The sequence below is a fragment of the Podarcis erhardii genome (assembly GCF_964252035.2).
Source record: "Podarcis erhardii genome assembly, chromosome: 2".
Lineage (NCBI taxonomy): Eukaryota > Metazoa > Chordata > Lepidosauria > Squamata > Lacertidae > Podarcis > Podarcis erhardii.
In genome coordinates, this window is record NC_138498.1 from 29,508,853 (window position 1) to 29,530,821 (window position 21,969).

General features: G+C 46.0%; 1 protein-coding gene and 1 long non-coding RNA gene across 7 annotated transcripts in view; one reads left to right on the forward strand and one right to left on the reverse strand.

The window, feature by feature from the left end:
• The window catches only part of LOC309335089, a 39,858-nt gene extending 31,500 nt beyond the window's left edge, over positions 1 to 8,358 (reverse strand). For 3 of the 5 annotated variants that reach the window (XR_014153331.1, XR_014153333.1, XR_014153334.1), the window contains exons 1-2: positions 7,735 to 8,204; positions 1,257 to 1,303 (exon numbers count right to left, since the gene is read on the reverse strand). This is a non-coding gene — a long non-coding RNA (uncharacterized lncRNA). The other 2 variants (XR_014153332.1, XR_014153335.1) reach the window with 2 other exon arrangements.
• Positions 8,359 to 8,630: 272 nt separating this feature from the next.
• SLC38A10 (solute carrier family 38 member 10) overlaps positions 8,631 to 21,969 on the forward strand; it is an 81,121-nt gene continuing 67,782 nt past the window's right edge. For both annotated transcript variants that reach the window (XM_081849560.1, XM_081849561.1), the window contains exons 1-2: positions 8,631 to 8,876; positions 19,193 to 19,310. In XM_081849560.1, coding sequence (XP_081705686.1) covers positions 8,772 to 8,876; positions 19,193 to 19,310 — 223 coding nt within the window. In that variant the 5' untranslated portion in view covers positions 8,631 to 8,771. The remainder of the gene's footprint in view (positions 8,877 to 19,192; positions 19,311 to 21,969) is intronic.

Here is a 21,969-nt window from a genome sequence, read left to right on the forward strand (position 1 = left end):
TTCCTGGCATGGGCGTAGCCAGGATTTATGTTGGGCGGTAGGGCATGACTCCTACCTGTCATCATCCTCTGTCTGGCTCCGTCTAGCAGATTCAGAATGAAATGTTTCAACAGCAGTTGTTTCAAATTACTTTTTAGACCCCAAACACTCAGAAAAATCTGTCTGAATCTGTCTACTTTTAGTATTTTTTATTTACTTTGATGGAGAGGGGACAGCTGGCCCCCAGCCCGGCTACGCCCATGGTCCCAGGTAATGAGTATCGGACTGCAGCCTTAACAAAGTCGACATGAAAGTGTCCTTTAACTCACAGCTCCCACTACTGTAGCTGCAGCTGCTTACAAGGGCCCCTGCAGTGTTAGTGCTGCCATGGGACCTGCCCATGGGTAGAGACTTGAGGATAACAGCTTCCATTTTTTTAAAAAATGAGCAATAAATGCAAGCCCCTATGTGCGGCAGTGCCCCCAAATGAGCTGTCAGTTACATCTGAAATTAACATTAGGAGGCTGGTGTCCTTGGCTTTTGGGCTAGGCCCTAGGGGACTAGGGGGACGCTGTGGGTTAAACCACAGAGCCTAGGACTTGCTGATCAGAAGGTCGGCGGTTCAAATCCCCGCGACAGGGTGAGCGCCCATTGCTCGGTCCCTGCTCCTGCCAACCTAGCAGTTCGAAAGCACGTCAAAGTGCAAGTAGATAAATAGGTACCGCTCCGGCGGGAAGGTAAATGGCGTTTCCGTGCGCTGCTCTGGTTCACCAGAAGCGGCTTAGTCATGCTGGCCAAGTGACCCGGAAGCTGTACGCCGGCTCCCTCAGCCAATAAAGCGAGATGAGCACCGCAACCCCAGAGTCGGCCACACCTGACCTAATGGTCAGGGGTCCCCTTTACCTAGGGGTTGGAATATGCCATGATGTGGCAGGCGGAAGGTATTCCTCTTCAGGAGAGCGGGGGTAAAAGTTGTGAGGAAACTAGAGGTTTTCTGAATTTCCACAACAGTGTGAGCTTAATTAGATAACTACCTCCAGCAGCAGTGCTTGGGCAAAGTGTGCCCATGATGTCTATCCGAACTGTTTCTGAGTGATTATTGTCCCACAGCAAGACACAGCCAAAACGCTTCACAAGATGAGACCAGAACGTGGATTAAGAGCAACAACTTTAGGCTGCTGTACGTGGCTACTACAAATCCAACTACAGAATCCCCCAGCAGAGGAATAATGATGAAAAACGAGGTATTTGCCAAAACAAAAACAAAGAAAACTTACCTTCATGTTCTTCCACAGTCACTCCAGGAACCAGAGACAATAACTTTCTAGAAAGAAAGAAAGAAAGAAAGAAAGAAAGAAAGATCTGTTAAGTATCTTCCCTGCTGACTTGTTTGAAAAAGAGCAAGTCTATAGCCCCTCATGATTCCTTCCTCTTCTTATGAGAAAAAAAATGCATCCTTGTTTAAAAGGACAAAATATGCAGGATGCTTTTCCTTTGTGATGTGGATTTTTCATTGTTCGTGCAAAGATTGCCCTCCTGTGCAGCAGAAGCTGGGATTCTGCATCTACCTCACCTGCCTCACCTTGGGCTGGCCGCAACTCCACAGATGCTGAACTACCTGTGAGGAAGCTCTGCCAATCCCTAGATAGAGCAGGAGATAAACTAGCTTTCCTCTGGGATGCCTGGAAACCAACAGACCCAAACACAGTCTTAAGACATGCACCCAGTAACAGGCACCATGACACTTCATATGGCAGCACAATGTACATACATTTGCATCAGTAACACACAGGTTTTCTACCATGTGCATGTTTCTTTGGCCCATAGGTATAGCCACTGCCCTCAAGCAACACTTTGTCTGAAGTCTGTACCAAAACAGCACTTGTATGCACCATAATGGCAATAATGCCTTGGTGAGATCTTTTTTTATCCCTGACTTTGCATCCCCCAGTTCTGGCAACTGGACAAGAGCATAAAATTCTGGAGAGGGCAGTAAAAATTCTGGCTGGTGACAATCCTCCTAGTATCTGTGTCAGCAATTGGACTACTGCAGGGACCCAATTCCAGCTCTCATGCCAGCAACAATACGTGCGTGATTGATCCTCAAAGCTGTAGTCGCAGTGCAGTGGCTCATTGGATAGGACCATTTAAAGGGGGGGGGAGCACTTGAATGTGTGCATTAGTGTTCCAGAAGAAGTGAGCAATGTCCTTGTTGCTTTTTCTTGCCTGTCCTTGAATGACTGTTATGTTCATGTTGTTTGCAGAACAGGTGCACCTAGGTGCAAATACAAGCAGAAACACTGGGGGATATCCTTGGAGATTTTTCATGCCATTTGTTCTTCCAGGTAGGCCTACATGTGGGGCAGGCAGGCAGGTTAACTTGTACAGCTTGGAAGTCCTCTTAGATCCTGGCATGTAGTCCTGATGGACAAATCAAAAGTGTGGATGACAACTCTGGGAGGAGCGGAAGGTGTTAGGAGGAGAGAATAGCTGCACCAACCTGGCTCAGAACCTAAAAAGCTACCCTGAAAGTCCAGCATCCATAAAACTGAGTGAGAATCTGTCAAGACACTACCTGGAGCAGATCAAGCGGGCACATTTCAGTGTCCACCACATTTTAGGAGCATAGGAAAGTTATTTTTGTGTCCAGCCTGAGTATTTCATTTTCTGGCAGGCAACCTTTCTCCAGGATTCATGACAGATGAGTGCTTCCCATCACCTGATCCCTGATCTTTTTAACTGGAGACACTAGATAACCGGACCTTTTGGATTCAAAGCAAGTACGCTACCATAGAAAAAGGTTGAAGAATACCTGGACCAATGGTCTGCCTTGGAACAAGGTAGTTCCCCTATGTCCCTAGATAAAGTCCTTCCCATTTTCTTGGATATTCAGATACATGGGCAAATCAAAAGCCGCGTCTCCTCTGCAACACCTCAGAAGCACACCATTTTGAGTTGGGTGCAGAATGCAACCTCCTGAGAATATAATTTAATTTTTAAGCAAGTTGGAAGTTCTCATGACTGAGAAGACACGCTGATAACTGATCCAAAGCTCAGCAGGGGAAAGGTTTTCATCCCCAGTATAGTTCCTTCCCCTTCCCTATGTCTAATGACAGAAGTAATTATGAAACTTACACAAATGTGGTATAAACTGGTCTAATTTGCAGAATTATAAAAGTGCCATTCTTGGCATAGAAGGTGGAGTACCTTACTGCATAATTCTTATTCTGCTTCTTAGAACAGAATACAAACGTCCTGCACACATCTGTTACAAAAGGACATGAAGTGCAGTGCCACGCAGGCCAGATTCTGTAGCATCCTTTGCCATGCCAAACAATACTCAGGTATTGGGGGTGTGTGGAGGGGATGCGCTTATGAGACTCATTACAAGGTGGCTTGAGCAGAGCTAAGAGCTCCCTGGCTCTTGCATGTGATTCTCCGTCAGTTGGGACTCCAGGTTTAACCCTAACCATCAGGCCTGGGACAGAATCCATGGAATTTCATTTTAGCATATAATCTAATTGAGAAGTCCCAGGCTACAGCCCATCTGTGGTTTTATAAGGGCTGCTGGCGGTAAATTAGATCCATCCCCTTCTATTGGATGTGTTGTCATTTTTATGACTTTGGGGGTTATATAAATAGGAGAGTGGGGAGGGGGGGAGCTCAGGCAGGCGGGCAGGCAAAGGACTAGTCCTGCAGTTGCCAAACTCCCATCTCTCCCTTTTAGTGTTTGAAAATTCTGGCTAGTTTATAAAAATCTCACTCACTGTCAGTCTCTGGCGGAACACAATCCTTGTTGATGTGGAGAACAAGAGGCAACTTCAAACAGCTGTTGGCATGTATCGGAAACAGATAAAGTGAAAAAAACAGAATGGAGTTCAGGGTGGGGTTCCGAGATCACAGGCCAAGCAGAGGAGGGAAAGAGGAATGTTTTAAATTATAGATAATTGTGTGTTGCATGTGCACGCTACACAGGCTTATGCATCTGCATATGGGTTCTAGCAAAGAGCCTGTATTAAACCTCTGCTCTCAATCCAGAGCACCTGCAGATATCTCCATTCACTTCAGTGGAGGAAGAAGCTTTCTTTGTGGAACTGCCCTCCCTTCTGAAGTGACCTGGGACGCCCTTGGTAGTGGAGGAGTTCTGGGGCAGCACTGCAACACATGGAGGCAGTCCCTGAGTTGGGGTATTTGTGCACTGGTGGGCAAATCACACAGTCCTCTTATGCAACACATGTCAAGAACACAGTAAATGCAATAGCCCTCCCGTGCTTCCTTTCTTCACACACAGGGTCCTAGATGTAGCCTGGCACGTGTGGCCAATCTGGCACATGCAAACATACTTTAGGCATGCTGTCACTGGAAAACCCATTAAATCAGCAACACACCAGATCAAGGAAGAGGCACACATGCGGACCATACTGTCAACGTAGTGGTGACAGCTATTGACAAAGCACTTGGACTAGATAGCAATACAAAATTCCTTAAGGTGGAACCCTCTTATAGTACGAAACTGGAAAAGGAAATAATTCTTGCTTTGTTTTCTTTGCATACTTGTCTCTGTGCAATTTCCCTTATCTCCACAAAATATGGTTATGCACACCCCATTGCCAAGTGCTAAGGGATTTCAGGGGTGGCAATGCATACCTCTGGTTTGATTTTGGGGGATGGGGGTGAAGGTCACTGGAGACATGTCTTTGTGACATACGGTTGTATTTACGCTTATACGTCAGATTGAGCAGAAGGCAGAAGGATTCACAGCATTAACACTATGGGGAAGCTCTACAGAGACTCATTAACCATTTTGCCCAAACCTGCAGGGAGTTCGGCCCCACCATCAGCTGGGTCAGGACATCGCCAACACTCCACGCATCAGCATTGATGACCACATTCTTGAGCTGGTAGACAATTTTGTCTACCTGGGCTCTACCACTACCATAACCAGCAACTTCTTCACCAAATGCTGAGCTGGATATGGTCTTGGCAAGGTAACTATGGCAATGGCTTGCCTCTCCAAAAGGGTATGGGAGAATGTGATGCTAACAACCAATACCAAGATGAAGGTCTACCAAGATTGTGTGTTGAGCACGCTACTTTATGGAAGTGAGTTGTAGGCAACTTGTACCCGCCAGGAGTGACATCTTAGTGCCTTCCATATGTGCTGCATCAGGAAGATTTTGGGCATCACGTGGTAGGACAGAGTCTCAAAGATGTGCTCTTGCAAGCCCACATAGCCAGCAAGTTCACATTCCTAGATCAGTGACGACTACGCTGGCTTGGTCATGGCCACAGAATGGAAAATGGCATGATCCCCAAGGATGTGCTCTGTGAGAGCTGGCTTCAGGCACCAGGCCCATTGCCAGACCAACTCTGCATTCCAAAGATGTCTGCAAACATGACATGAAGGCGGGCAACATTAACTCTGCCGTTTAGGAATCCCTTGCAGATGACAGCAGCGCCTGAACACACAGGTTGCGTATCCACAGGAGCGACCAGAGGAACAATGACTGCTGGGAGAAGTGCAGAAAGAAGAAATGCTATGGTACACCTGCATGAGCGCAACTGGGCACCTTCATCTGCCCCAGTTGCAACAAAACATGTCTCTCTCCCATATCAATCTCTACAGCCACAGCAGGCACTGAAACTCTCCAGCGGTTTGACTTCAATCCCGAAGGCACGCTCTTCATTGTTTCCCAAGACAGACTGATGCCAACGACAATCTTCATTTTACAAAGACTGACTCTATATTTGTTTTCAGCTGGCTTCTCTACAGTATCTCTGTACACACCCAGCTGCTTCTATAGGCTCAGGCTGCAATCATATGCATGCTTGCTTAAAAGTAATTTAATTGAAATCAATTAGGCTTACTTTGAGGGTGGTCAGTTACACATTACCAAAAAAGAAATCTGTATCACCACAAAAGAAGACATCAATTTGCATATTTAAATTTCTATAATTAGAAATTTCTATTATATAATTTCTATATAATAGATTTTGCAATGGTGGGAAAGACACCAGGTGTCTTGTGTGCCCATTTGGTCTGTTGACTAAGGACTGCTGATGCTCTCATTTTTACAGTTCCTTATAGGTAAATCAGACTTGGACTAGACAGCCTTCCCAAAGAGAGTGCTGTTCTCTGTAAAGTAGGACACACAGCCACCCTGTTTATTTCCAGTAAAAAATCTTTAGGACTGGTGTAGAGGGATGCATTCATGATCATTTTGGCTGAGGCCTATAATATAGTAATAATTTAACAATGACAACATTTCTTATATCCTGCCCATCTGAGAAGATTGTCCCAGCCATATGGTGTCATCTGGTCAGAACCAGTAAATCTTTTGTAGAAGTTTACCAGAGTGTGAGACTTTGCCACCAATGGTGTAACCTATGAAGCTCCTCCCCACCTGCATTCCCTGTGCCTTGTAGTGGCTTTGCCTTCTGTGCAATTGAAATCCTAGCATATGACAGAAGCACTCAATAATGGAGGCCTAATTCTGTGCCATTCCCAGAGCAGAGTTCCTCCTCTTCTAATCCAGAAGTGCCATAGGCACTTCCTGCCTGGGCCACATGTCCTGTCAGTGTCACAGATTGGCCACCTATATGTTAGAACATCTACTGTACATGTTGCCTTCTTGCTCCAGAGAATCATTAAATTCAAATCTGTCACAACAGAATGCCTGAGAGGTCCCTGGCCCACACAAAGGTCGGAATTCTTAGCAGATGAGGGGGAGAAAATATAAATCAGGGATAGGCAACATAAGGCCCGTGGGCTGAATGCGGCCCAATCGCCTTCTCAATCCGGCCTGTGGACGGTCCGGGAATCAGGGTGTTTTTACATGCGTAGAATGTGTCCTTTTATTTAAAATGCACCTCTGGGTTATTTGTGGGGCATAGGAATTCGTTTATTTATTTTTTCTTCAAAATATAGTCGGACCCCGCACAAGGTCTGAGGGACGGTGGGCTGGTCCACAGCTAAAAATGTTGCTGATCCCTGGTATAGATTCACCGCAAAGCCAGCTGAGAGCCAGTGTTGCACAGTGGTTAGAGCCGGGTTAGACAACATACTGCTTCCGCCCCGACATTATGGATTACAACTCCCATCATCCCTGATCATTGACCATACTGGTGGGAGTTGAAGTCCACTACATCTGCCGGGTTTAACATTGGCTACACCTGGCTATAGACTAGAATCTTGTGAGACCCAGGCTCAATCCCCATTCACCTATGAAGCTGAGGGAGGCCTCAGACCAGTCGCCATCTCTCTGTTCAACCTACTTCACACAATTGTTATGAGAATAAAATGGATGCAGGTAGAACTCTGTATGCTGCTCTAAATTCTCCGGAGGAAAGTTGGAATAATGTACTGTGGAAGCTGAAACCCTACCGTATCATCTCAAAGGGGCATTATAGCACTGAATTTTAGGGTAGCCAGATTATTTGATTCCAGTTACTGTATTCCAGTCCAGTTGAAAGTAAAAGATACCCCCCATTTTTCCCATTTCCAGAAGGGAAGTTGTGTGTTAAGTCTGTTGCAGCAAAAACAAAAATGTGTTATGGCTGGCACCTTAAAATCTAACAAATATATTGCAGCAAAAACTTTGTGCTGAAGTGGAGTGTAGTCTGCGAAGGCTTATGCCATCCTAAATTTGTGAGTGTTTAATGAACCACAAAGAGTCTTTGTTGCCCTAGATGCCACGGTTGCCTTACATTCTGCTACGGCATATTATTTGGACGGTGGTGACGTGAGGGCCTTACTGTAGATAGAAGTGGCTTTTCCCCCTGGAAAGACAGAGCCTAGGAGTACCTTGGATGCTACAGCCTCAGTGACATCTCTTTGCAGGTATTTAGGGGGCTGCCTGCAGCTACTTGTGATGAGGCGAAGGCGCTCTTCACATGCGCAGAGGTCTCTTCCTTGACGACGACGAAGGGTCTCGCGGCAAGTGCGTTACAGCGCAATAAGCCGCCTTGGCCTCGAGTCCATTTTATCAACTGCACGAGCTGCTGCTAATGCCAAGGTTGCAGGTTCGACCACTGCATGTTCCTTCCTTGCAATGGGGTCGGACTAGATGACCCTCGGGGGTCCCTCCCAGTTCTATAATCTCTCTCTCTCTATATATATATATATATACTGTATATATGAGCGGCGTTGTTTTTTGTGTCGCTTGCACACAGCGACGTGGCAGCGCCGCATTGGTTCGCCGCGGCGGCGACAACAACACCACACAGCGTACTTATCCCAGCGCGGTGACTCGCGACGAGAACGGCCACGCCGGGCTGCTCCGGAGGGGCACCGAAACCAGCCAACCACCGCGGCCGTACAGCAAAGATCCTCAGCGTCACGCGGGGTGGTTACCATGGCAACCCTGGCCTCTTGCCCCGCCCCTGTCCACGACCAATCCTCCGGGGCCGGTCAGAGCGGTTCAAAAGGAGCTTTGCCCTCTTTCCGTGTTCGTGCCGCTCTAGGCCTCTCGCCCTCTGTGGTTTCTTGCATTCTCTTTTTTCCCCTCGCCCTTTCTTTTGCATCCCGGAAGCGCCAACAGAGCAAGTGAAACGAGGAAGTGTGTGCGACGCGTGAAGCCGGAGCCGGGTTCTGGGGAGAGGAAGGGGGAAGAACTTGACTCCCTGGAGGGTCCCTCCCTCCCCCGCCCCCACTACCCTCCACACCTTGGTTCTTCCCACGCCACGTCTGTCCCCGGCAACCCCGCCCCCTTGAGTTGAAACAGAGCTGTCAGACCTCCCCGCCCACCCTCCAAGAACGGTCCCTCTCCCTCCCTGCCTGCCCTCCACCGAGCATGGCTTCCTCCCCTTCCTCTGGTTCCAACTGGGGCCTGATCATGAATATTGTGAACAGCATTGTTGGGGTCAGCGTGCTAACGATGCCCTTCTGCTTTCGACAGGTTAGTCCCGGGTTTGCGCCAAATTCTGCTCCTCCTTTTCTCCTCTGGCTCTCTCTGCCCCGATTACAGGTGATTCTTGATTATGCATCTATGGGAATTGGGGGGAGTCTTTCTGACCCCCGACCCCACTCCCACCCCCGTGCTCAGGGAGTTCCCTCCTCCAACCTCCCCAAATGTCCTCGTGGCAAGGAATCTGCACGTGGCAGGCAGATGCTCAGGGGGTTGTCTTCTGTTGGGAAAGCTGCGCCCTGTGAATATCTGTCTGCAGTCAGTCTGTCGGAAAGGCAAAAGAGCTCAGCCAGAAATAAAGCTGGGAATCCTACAGGTGGTTCTGCTGCCACACCAAGCAAAGCCACTTCACCTGATTTTGTTGGTTGCCTAAGAGGGAAAGTTGCTCTTTCACTTAGTCCTTGCACTCACTTTCTGTCCTCCCTTTTATGCTAATCACTCTGCCCCCCTTTTTTTGCTTATGTTCTCACGTTTTACTTACTAATTTCATTTAAAAATTGCTTTCTGCTAACTGAACCTAACTTTGCATTCCCATTCATCTTTTCCCTTATTCTCACTTGGCTTGATAGTTACAGGCTTGCACTTATTGTTGAGAAAAGCCAGTTTTAGATGAGTTCGGATCAGTTGTTTGCCTTATACTGTACTGTATTGTTGATGGTTGTTTATATTGTAGAAGGTAGTTTATAATATGCAGGTTAAGTTTTATGACCTGAGTGACCATGTTTTGTTAACGCTTGCTGAGTACTGACACAAGAGGGGTACTTTCCAGACTGTTTAGGACAACACTTGGGGTTTAGCCTATTTATTCTTAGTTTGCTTTTTAAAAATCCTGTTGCAGTGGTACCTCGGGTTAAGTTCCAGAGGTCCGTTCTTAACCTGAAACTGTTCTTAACCTGAAGCACCACTTTAGCTAATGGGACCTGCCGCCATGCCGCCACAGCACGATTTCTGTTCTCATCCTGAAGCAAAGTTCTTAACCTGAGGTAATATTTCTGGGTAAACGGAGTCTGTAACCTGAAGCATATGTAACCCGAGGTACCACTGTACAGTATTCTTCATCTTCAAGACATCTATCCCACAATAAAGATTTCAGAAAGAATACAAAATGAGACATGTAACAAAATGTTGCAGTGTGGTGACCTCCTGTTCAGGGTGCCTGCCAGCCATGCTGCCTTCCTTCATACTGTACTCCATTCTATTTGTTGTTGTTTTTTCTTTCTGTCTCTCTTTCTGTCTCTGTTTCTCTCTCTCTCTCTCCCCCCCCCCTGTTTTTCTGCCCACTGAGTATTCTCAGTCCTTATAGGGTTATTATGGGGTTTCCCCTCCCTTAGGTTTTCTTTGACAAATATTTTTGTACTTCTACAATCATTGGCATTCCCCAGATCTTCTGAGTTCTCCCTCTTGTGTGTGGATGGTGCTGTTTTGCCTACCTAAAGATAGACTCAAAATGAGTTCACCATTAGCAGAGCTATGTCTGAGAGAGCTTTTCTCATCATGACAACTCTAAAGTTATTTTAACTTTTGCATAATAGTTCCCTTGCCTTGTCTATCTTGTCTATTTCAGATGGACCTTTGCAGTGGTGGCTCACCATGTATGGAATGCTTTCCCTATGGAGGCTCACCTGGTGCTATCTTTATCTATTTTTTGGCGCCAGTCGAAAAAAAACCCTTCTCACATGGACTTTTGGTCCTTAATTTGAAGGGGTATCTGTGGCCTCTTTTAATGGGGCAGGATCTTTAAGACCTGTCTTTTATTTATATAGATGCATTTTGTTTAAGTTTTTATTGATTGTGTTTATTTCAATTGTGTTTAGTATTTCTGTTGTGTCCATAAGTCGCTTGGAACCATGTCCATGAGTAAAGCAATGTTGGACATTGTACTGAAGTTTTTCCGCACATGTATAACTTGTTTGGCAGGCACAAAAATGTCACAGAATTGAGGAACGTAGGTGTTCAAATAGTTCCTGTGTTGAAGAGTGGCAGGAAAGCCACTTCACCCACTCCCTATTAAAGCCATTCTGCATCCCTGCATGGTAGCCCTTGTTTCTGATCTCCCCCTTCTCCTGCCAGGTCTCAGGGATGTGGGTTGAGGTTGTCTCTCAGGTAGTTGGGGTAGCAGGCTTAGGGCTTTTGCTGCTACCTTACATGTGGGGGTGGCAATCAGGTCTTCCTGAGTTCCTGGATTCATTCTTCTGTACGTATCTTTTATTGCTTGCATTGGTTGTGCCTGCTGTTGTTTTGCTTATTGTTCCAGTTACTTTTGAGGTTGAATCCTCCTCATTGGACAGTCTGGGAGGCAGGTTGTGGCTCCCCCCCCCCCCCAGTAATAAGTTCCATGCTCTGCCTGTTGAGTTCTGGATGAGGCACCATCCCTATATACCACACTGTGTAAAACTAGGGACACGGGTGGTACTGTGTGTTAAACCACAGAGCCTAGGGCTTGCCGATCAGAAGCTTGGCGGCTCGAATCCCTGTGATGGGGTTAGCTCCCATTGCTCAGTCCCAGCTCCTGCCAACCTAGCAGTTTGAAAGCACATCAAAGTGCAAGTAGATAAATAGGTACCGCTCCGGCGGGAAGGTAAACGGCGTTTCCGTGCGTTGCTCTGGTTCGCCAGAAGCGGCTTAGTCATGCTGGCCACATGACCCGGAAGCTGTACACCGGCTCCCTCGGCCAGTAAAGCGAGATGAGCGTCGCAACCCCAGAGTCGTCCGCGACTGGACCTAATGGTCAGGGGTCCCTTTACCTTTACCCTATAACTGGGGAGAGTGATCAGCCTCCCCTTCCACAGACAGTTGCATGTGCACTGCATTTGCAGCATGCAGGGACCTATAACCAACTTCTGCTCCTTGCACTCTTTAAATAAAACTTTTACGTGCTTTGGGGGTATATTGTATATGTGTATTATTATACAGGTTTGAACTTCCTAATTTGGTACAGAAATTGTTCTAGTAGACAAAGACATAAGAAGAGTCATGCTGCCTTAGACCAGAGGTCCATTTTCTCTAGCATCCCTCTTCTCACGATGTGCAACTGGGTGCCTTTGGGATGCACACATAGAGGACATAACGGTGATATCCCTTTCCTTTTTGTTGTTCCCTGGCAACTGGTGTTCAGTGGGATACTGCCTCTGAACCAGGAGATTCCATACACCACAACTCACAGGTGTCTAGCACTGTTGTTCTAACTAGAACTAAGGGTTATTGGTTGAGATCCTCCGAACTTTCAGAACAGCCTGTAATTGTGGTATCCAGTCTCAGTGGCATCAAAGTGGTCCCTTCCCCTTGAGCTTTTGTCAGAGTTCCTAAGATGCTGAATGCTCAGTTTTCCTGTTAAGACTAAGTTCTGTTTCTGAATTGGAAAGGCACAGCTGGTGTTGGCTGTTCAGGTTTTACACCTGCCACTTGCAAGGTAATGGTCGGCATCTCTCTTTACAAGCACAAAGAGTTCTACAATTTGTCCATTTAGGTTTTGTTCACAGAATCCAAGTCTGATCATGCCTCTGTGAATGACTTCCAAACTTTTTAAAGAAAAACCTTGAATGGAGTTATATATTCGGGATCTACCTGTAATCTCACCTTCTTTCTCTGGAAGTTGGATGCCTTCCCCATAGCTTTCCGTATTATTTTGATCCCAATATCTCTTGCCAGCCAGCTTTCTGATGATCCACCCGCCTAGGGCGTGCAGCATGTTGGCAAATAACCATCGGTGGTTGGCTTCTGAATTGGATTAACCTTGGGTGGTGTTTGCTTTGTTTGATAGGTATTTATTTATACAGAGCATTTTTACCCAGTCCTTTAGCCAAAGAGGCCCTCAGAGCAGCTTATAAAATTTGACAGCTAGATAATTATTGCCCCATTTTTGCTGGGGTCACAATTAGGCTTGTTAGTTGCTTGTTACCCTGAAGTCTCCAAGGGCTCAGTAGAGCCTGAGGCTCTTAATCTCAGGGTTGTAGGTTCAAGTGCCACGTTGGGTGAAAGATTCCTGCATTGCAGGGGGTTGAACTAGATGACCCTAGTGGTGCCTTCCACCTGTACAAGTCTGTGATTCTGTGATAAACATAGAATGGGATTCAACTAAGTTGTTGCATGTGTGGAATGTGGTCTGCTTGCAGAACAGGACTTTCCCCCCTTGCCCACATCTTCTAAATCTGATCTGGAGGTCTGTGGGATAATCCAGAACAGAAGAAGAAGAAGAAGAGGAGGAGTTCGGATTTGATATCCCACTTTATCACTACCCTAAGGAGTCTCAAAGCGGCTAACAATCTCCTTTCCCTTCCTCCCCTACAACAAACACTCTGTGAGGTGAGTGGGGCTGAAAGTCCCGCTTGGACTACTGCAATGCGCTCTACGTGGGGCTACCTTTGAAGGTGACTCGGAAACTACAACTAATCCAGAATGCGGCAGCTAGACTGGTGACTGGGGGCGGCCGCCGAGACCACATAACACCGGTCTTGAAAGACCTACATTGGCTCCCAGTACGTTTCCGAGCACAATTCAAAGTGCTGGTGTTGACCTTTAAAGCCCTAAACGGCCTCGGCCCAGTATACCTGAAGGAGCGTCTCCACCCCCATCGTTCTGCCCGGACGCTGAGGTCCAGCGCCGAGGGCCTTCTGGTGGTTCCCTCATTACGAGAAGCGAGGTTATAGGGAACCAGGCAGAGGGCCTTCTCGGTAGTGGCACCCGCCCTGTGGAACGCCCTCCCATCAGATGTCAAAGCGATAAATAACTACCTGACATTCAGAAGACATCTCAAGTCAGCCCTGTTCAGGGAAGTTTTTAATCTGTGATATTTTAGTGTATTTCTGGTTTTTATGGAAGCCGCTCAGAGTGGCTGGGGAAACCCAGCCAGATGGGCAGGGTACAAATAATAAATTATTATTATTATTATTATTATTATTATTATTATTATTATTAAGACTTCAAAGAAGTGTGACTGGCCCAAGGTCACCCAGCAGCTGCATGTGGAGGAGCGGAGACACAAACCCGGTTCCCCAGATTATGAGACTACCTCTCTTAACCACTACACCACACTGGCTCTTAAACAGGTTTAAAGAGTGCCTGGTGGGAGGAGAAGGGAGAAAGTACTGTTGCATGAATGGGCTTTGTTCCACCCACTTGGTGCTACATTGAATTTCTCCCATAGATATATTATACCAGTAAAAGAAAAATCATACAAAACATCTACCATTAAAATACACACACACACACACACACACACAGCCACAAGAAGCTTTGGCAGCACACTAATACAGACCATATTATTGCAGTCTATCAAAAGTTAGGTTTGAGAGCTAAGTTTTTTGGGGGCATTGGAAAGATGTCAGTGAAGTTGCCAGGTGGACATTGCTGGGAAGAGCTTTCCACAGATGGGGAGCCACAACTGAAAAGGCCCCATCCTTTGTCATCATCATCCCAATGTCTTTCAGAGGTGGGACCTGGAGAATGTTGGGAATCTGAGGTGAGATACCCACATAGTGGAAGTTTCCCCCAGTTCCAGTCACCATACAGAGGCATCTTAAGATCCAAAATAGTTTACTGCTGCAGAAGATCAGGCTTCAGTAAAACAGTTCTGGACATTGGTATATACATACAGCCTGTAGGCTTTGTAGATACAGATACATGCGAGTATAAAGTATTTCTGTTGCTCCAGCAATTCAAGATGTAACACAGATTCCAACTCACTTCTAAGACTGACCCTGACACACGACAGACCCACTGACTGACTCATGAGCTAATGTGTCCTGCTCACTTATATAGATGGCACTGGGCCATTGCCATAGCAACTGGCTTGGATGACCTTGAACCTGTTGACTTATCTCATACATGGGGTGATTTGTGCTCATGAATAACCCCTTCTTCCATGTCCAGTTCCTCCGACAGAGAAGGGTATGAGAATAAGATCTAAGGGTCAAGGTAGGTTTCATATTGGGAGAGGTTTTGCAGAAGACACTGAGGTCCTGAACTGGGCTTAGAAGTGTACAGGCAACCAGTATAGTTGCAATAGAACTGATGTTATATGAACTGTTTGCCCCAAAGCTGACAACAGTCAGGCAGCCACATTTTGCACTAATTGAAGCTTCCGAAATGCTTCCAAAGGCAGCCCACAAGTAAAGCGCATTGCAGTATAGAAGACATGACACACAAGGAAAAAGGGCTGGGAGGAGAGGTGGAAAAAAGCAGGCTCAGACAGCAGTTCTTAAAGTTATGTTTTATTTATCTTCTGTGGTGTTCCCATTCCACTTTCAGAGCTATTTTTGTTCTCTGAACTTGCATCTTGGCTCTCCACTCAAAGTCGCTTGATTTTGTACCTGCAATGTAAAATGGTCAGCTTTACAGTGTAGTACTGCAGAGGATGGAGCTGCCCTAAAGACACTTTGGAAACTCCAGTAAGTGCAGATCATGACAGCGGCAGTGAGAATTTTGACTAGGGCAACCGGCTGGAATCACTGGTGTTAAAAGATCTTAACTTGGCTGCCTGTGAGTTTCTGGGCTGAATTTCAGGTGCTGGTATTGACCTATAAAGTCCTTGATGACTTGTGGTCCTGGTGTCTGAACAGAACATGCCCTTAGATCTGGGGATGGGGGGGGGGGAGACCCTTCCTGTCCCACTGTTGGGGGTGATGCATCATATGATGACATGGGATAGGGCCTTCCTTGTAGTGATGTTCCAGTTACGGAGTCCCCACCCCCACCCCTGAGATATGCCAGGCACTGATTCGTTTGACACTCCTTAGTACAGTGGTGTCCAAACTTTTTTCAAAGAGGGCCAGATTTGATGAAGTGAAGGGCCAACCAAAGTTCTTGACCTTTTTTTAGTATTTTACCCCAAAGTTGTTGAGCTTTTTTTTAGGGTTGAAGTTGTTAAGGTTTTTGTAGGAAATAAGGTGTCACAGGATTAACCAGATTAGGCCCCCAAAGCAGACTTTGGACGTGCCTGCCTTAGTACAAAGCTAAAATCTGTATTTTTGCCCAGGCTCCTGTGCAATATTAGGTTTTACAATAATTGATATATATATTTAATTTAATTTGATCTGTTTTTCTAGAATTATTTGAATGTCAATTAGGCTAAAAACTATTTTGAAATAAAACAGAAAAATAATAGGAGGAATTTGACATCTCGCTCCTGGTTCCATCAGGACAAGCATTTTGGCTTGCCAGGAGGAACAATCCTCTCACTACTACTCCACCCAGTGCACTGGTTTGGTCGTGGTTCTGACCTCCTGCAGCCAATTTTGTGTGGAGAATGCAAAGATGGGGGAAGTGCTATTGATCAAGTGAAAGTCTTTGCACAGGGCTTCAGTTGCCGTGACTCATTAGGTGAATCCTGCCTAATTTAATACTGAAGCTACATAGGATTTTATTCAAACTTAACTTGTTAAGCGTGTGGTGCTGGAGTGAGCTCCTGTTGCTGGACTTAACTGTTAGGGGTCCTTCACCTTTACCTTTAACTTGTTAAGCTATGAATGGCAAGAAAGTTATTCTTTTGTGAAAGCTGGAAGTCTGCATATGCTAACAAGAACCCACAGGCTTTTTTAAAAAAAAAGATCCTTAGCAGTTTCAGCAGTCTCTGGTTGACTTATGATTCATGATCCCTACATAAAGTCAAATTTTGATATGGAACAATACAGAACAGAGTAAGTTATGTTTAGAAAAATGGAAGAATATCAGTACCATCCTCTGTGTGTTTACTCGAAAGCAAGTCCTACTTAGTTTAATGGGATTTGCTCCTAAGTAAGTATGCATAGTTTTAGAACACAAGCTTTTTGTGACCAGAAACTAAACCTGCTGAATGCCTTTCCTAAGCTGCTAAGCAAATTGATAACCTGATATTACTTATTCAAGTAACTTTTGGAAGAGATTCCAAACCCTCCAAACCTTTGCATCAGAAGGTTCCAATCAATCAAGATGTTTAGCTGTTGGTTAGTTCCATCTTTTTCCCAACAGATGGCATTAGCATATAGCAAAGCAAAACACTTGAGTCATTTAAGTAGGTCCGTTAACAGATGGTACCAATGATGTCGTTATATTTTTCTCTTGCAGAGAGATCTGCATCAGGGTACTCTTGCTGGAATATTTGACTAGTCAAATAATAAACATGGTTCTTTGATCAGAAAATAGCAGCTGAGTTGTCAGTTGAAAATAGCAGCTGCCATCTTCGGCTTTAACCCTGGACTGACTGAGAAATAGACTGTTTACCAGATTTTTGACATTCCCAGTATCTGTGAATATGCGACATGTTGTATATAATGTCTGAAGGCAAGTGATAGCCTGAGAGTATGCTTCTTTGCAATGAATGTCTGTGCCTTCCTTCTTACATTCATTGTATCCATGGGTTTCTCTCCCCACAGGGGAGGAAAAGATTTAAACTCCTGGCATGATCATGGTCTGAATGCCCCAAGAGGTGACTTAGTCCTTCAGTCTAATAATGTAACCATCCCAGAGCCTTCTGTAGGTTCTCTCCCCCCCCCCACACACTTTAAATAAACCTTGTGCTTTGTTGTGAACTTTTTGCAATTTAGAAATAATAAAGCTCCCTTACAATTCCATTTCCCATTCTTACCTACAAATTCCTCAGATTAAAATGAATGAGCAAGGTAGAAATAGGTAAAGATGCAAGTGCAAACAGGGTCTGATGAGCCTAAAAAGAAAAGCGATGCCAATATAATAGAGCTTAAACCAGCCAAAAAGTGCATAGGAAATAAATGCACCGCTGTGTAAGGAACTGTGGCCATGTTGCAATACGTTAAGGACCTTAAGAAGAGAGAAAATATATATTGGGAAGGCGAGACGGGTAGTAGAAGAGCTGTTAGGCGTGTCCACATCTCCTCCTTAGGAAGCGCAGGCCCTTTCTTCCTAAGGTGTATCAGAGGTCGTACTTTTAAGACTGGTGTTGCTAGTGGCACTTCATAGTGCTTGCGTCTGTTTTGAGCCACATAGACAGATGCCCCTGCTGGTAAAAGAGACGCAGGTGTCGGTCATCGGACACTCGGAGGCATAGTTGATTTTTCAGTGCTGGACTTAACGGGAGTTAGGAACTGCTGGTAGTAATTAAGTCTTTGTGGTTGTAAAAGTGCTTACCACCAAATGATATGTGGTTATGCACATGAACATCTGGTCACAGATGCTTTCCCAATGCACGGCAGCGCTTGTTAACAGATGCTGCTAATAGATTGTGGTACTTGGTTGCACGAATGACCTGATGGAAAATCACAGTAGTAGGATACTAACTCCAGTATAACCTCTGCCCAGAAAGGTCTGTGTGTGTAGCCTTTGTTTCAGCAGGCCCTGGGAGACAAGGGCTTGCTTATCCTGTGTCACCTGCTTCCACCGAATCCTGGAAATGGCAATGACTTCCTTTATTTTGTGGGGACACACACACACACACAACAATTGACCTGTGGCAGTGTTTTTGAGAGACCTTTGGAAGGCTCTGGGATTCTTGTTGGTTGGTCCAACCTCACAGCTGCCAACTGATGTCAATAAGCCTTCCCTTGAGAAAGTAGCCCTTTGCCGCTATTTACGTTTTAAGGCTTCTCAGAGCAGGACATTGGTTTGTTATGCCCACAGTTGCCAGCAACTCCAAAGCTACAACTCAGAACAAATAGCAGCTGTGATTAAAGTTTAGCACCACTTGTTCCTGCGGAGTCATGCATTGTTTTCAATAAACGCTCAGCCATTCATGTCCTCTCTCTCTCCCCCTCCTTTCTCTGAGCTCCTTCCGCTTGCTTCCTCTACAAATACGTCCAGAGAGGGAGCCAGCACAATGCTTTCTGGGACAGGTAGCTAACAGGGTAATTTATGTTTGCGCTGTAAGTGGGTAGTACAGCCAGTAACACCTCTGCAGAGGAGTTCAAACTCCTGGATCAACAGCATGCTAACTTGTTTAACATGAATCTGGTAGGAGCTTGAGACAGATCACTGTTCTGGAATATGCCCAGAAAATGTCACAACAGCAGGGCATGTAGTCTTGTTCCCTTCCATAAATTGCTCTGGTTTCCTTTTCCAGGCAAGGAGGTGCTGCAACCGAGCCATTTAGTAAACAGGTGGCTGCTCTATGTCTTCTGCCATAAACTGTGTGTGTGAATAAAATTGAACTCGTACGTCACATTTTGGCTGACTGCTGTTCAGAGGCAGGGGATCTCCCTTAACAGACTAGTGTGTGGCTGCAAACATCCCAGGCAGCCTCTAGGTGCTATGGGGACAGCAATAAGAATGCATGAAATAAGAGTTGTAGGGTGGGGGGGGAGAGAAGGGGGTGGTGGAGAGTGCTTATTATTCACCCAGCGCTTTTATTTCCTCCTTTCTAGTGTGGCATCTTTCTGGGAGCTCTGCTGCTTATTTTTTGCTCCTGGATGACTCATCAATCCTGTATGTTCCTAGTGAAATCGGCCAATCTCAGCAAACGCAGGACCTATCCTGGACTAGGTGAGCATGGTCTACAGGGGGCAAGGGTGATTTTATGCCTTGCTTTTTACTCCCATCTTCCTAATTTACGGCACTCATACTGGTTGCAGCTGAATTATTCACAGTATTCCAGGGTAGGCTTGTTTCTCTCCTCCTTTCTGTAATAGCAGCTGGTAGCAGAAACGTTTAACTCTTCGAAGATGATGCCAAACTGCTTTGACTGCACAATCCAGGAAGATAATGGTGCAAACGTGTGCTCTTAAGGGAGAGAGCTGGCATGACGGGTGTCTCTGGAATAAGTTATTGGTCTCTTCCCAAAAACCACTCACTTTCCCTGCCCAGCATGCTGCCGAGGACATTGGGTTCTGCCAGTAGAAAGCCTGGCATGGACTGTGGGCTCCTTGGATCGTGTGCTTGCAGCAGCACAACGGGGAGGTCAGGGGAAACAGTGTACAAAGTTCTAAGCAGCCAAGAAAACCGAAACATCTGCAAGATTCATGTGTGGGTTTCTGGCAAGGCCCGCCAGCCCTCTTCCTCATAGCTTGTCTGCTGTGCCTTGGCGCCAGGATCTCCATCTATTTTTGACCTCTCCTCCGATTCCCAAGGATTTGGGTGGGGGAGGAGATGCTCGGAGAGGGCTGAAGATTTAAGCCTTTCTGATTGGTATGTGTCGTCTTGTTGGAAAACAAAGCTGGGTAGAATAGCTCCTCTTGGGCTTTCTTAAAAGCGGCTGCTCCAGGAACAGAAACTCTGCCATACCCCATTCTAAGTTTGCCTCTTGCAGAGGTGGGATTTGTCCCTCGGGGTGGCAGAGGTGAAAGACTCTCATGGCAGGACATGCTGTTTTCTGCCCTCCCACAGCCATAACCCCATCTTGCGTTTCCTGAGTTGCCTCTTGGGGAGTCAGAGTGGGGAATTGGCTGGTCTCCCTGCCTGCAAAGGATTTAAAGAAATGTGCAGTCTCCTTAGTGACTGTTGACAGATGGATACCCTCAGTTCCTCTGTTGCCTGAGGCTCCTTCATTTAGCTGCACAGCACAGCCACTGCAAAATATGTCTATTGGTAACAACAGAAATTAGAAAATTTGTGTAATCCTGAAGGTTAAAGCCTTTCTACAAAAGATATGCTTTATTATAACTGCTCTCTCTCTCTCTCTCTGTCTTTTGGCAGGGTAGGGTTAAGGAGGCGAAAGGAACGGGGAGTCAGACATAGCTCTTTCTCCCTCTCGCCAGATGCCCGCAGTCCTTGATTTCCCCCTTCTGTGTTACAATAAGTCTTTGTACACTCCTCCTACTTTGCCTGAATACAGAGAGTCCTCTTCACCTTGGAGTGTCTCCCAGGAAGAAGAGGTTCCCTTCCCTTTCAAAAAAAAAACAACAACCAAAAAACCTAAGCAGCTTAGATACACAGAAGGGCTAGTAAATGCTTCCAAACTTTTTGGCACACAAACATTGCTGCGGAAAGAAATGGCTTCCCTTTTCTGCCCGCCTTTGCCCTGGGAGAGATGCCATCAGCCCAGAGCAAGGGAGAGTGCCTGGGAAAAAGGCATCCTCTGCCCCGGGGAAGGCTGGGCCACCGCCGCCACAGTCATCCTAATGCATCAAGGTTGAGCAGCTACACACAGCAGCCTTTGTCGCTGGCTTTCTTCTACACCGGTCCAGCTGCAAGAGATCCTGGCAGAGCCCATGCCGATTCTGTGGGAGGCTTTGGCAGCTTTGAGGGACACAGGAAAGTTTTACAAATCAACTTAATCTAAGCAGTGTCTTCCGGAAGAGCATTCAAAGCCTTGGCTACAAAAGCCAAAGTGGCAGAGGAACAATAGGAATAAACACCTCTAAATGTTGTTTGGGAGCGAGAGACGGGGTGGGCGGAGGAACTCTAGATGTCTGTCAAGTCCGGCAAATCAATAGCATTTGTCTCTGAGAAACGAAGCAGCAATGTTGTCGCTGTTTTTAAATTATATACTGTTGTTTGTGGCTATAATTTTTCTCGGGCTTTGATAGGATCGTTTAAAGCAAAGGAGCTAATGCTTTTCACTCAGAATTGTTTATTTTCTTGATGTAGATGGTAGAAGTAATTCCACGGAAAGGACATAAGCACGGCCTCACTTGGTCTCGTTGTGCCCCATCTACGTAAGCTTCAGGGATGCTGGTGCTGGGAGGACAGCTCTTGGCTCTGCTGCCCCTCCACAAAAAGGATTTGCTTTATATTTCAATTTTATTTAAAACCTTGTTTTAAATTTGTAATGATAATGAATAAGCTTACTGTTCTCAAGTGTGCTCTGAAGTGTCTACAAACAACACACACACACACACACACACACACTCACTCACTCACTCACTCACACAGTTGTACCTTGGTTGACGAGTGCCTTGCAACTCGAATGTTTTGGCTCCCAAACACTGCAGACCCAGAAGTGAGTGTTCCAGTTTGCAAACGTTTTTTCGAACCCGAATGTCCAACGCGGCTTGTCTTGGTTTCCGAACATTTTGGAAGTCGAACAGACTTCTGGAACGGATTCCGTTCTACTTCCGAGGTACCACTGTATATATAAAAGCTTTATTACATATTGGGAATAATACTATACATGACTGTAGTATTCTGTAATCTGGTACACTCCTACCCCAATATTATGTAGTAGTAATAAATTGGGAAATACACTAATATCTGCTTGATGCCT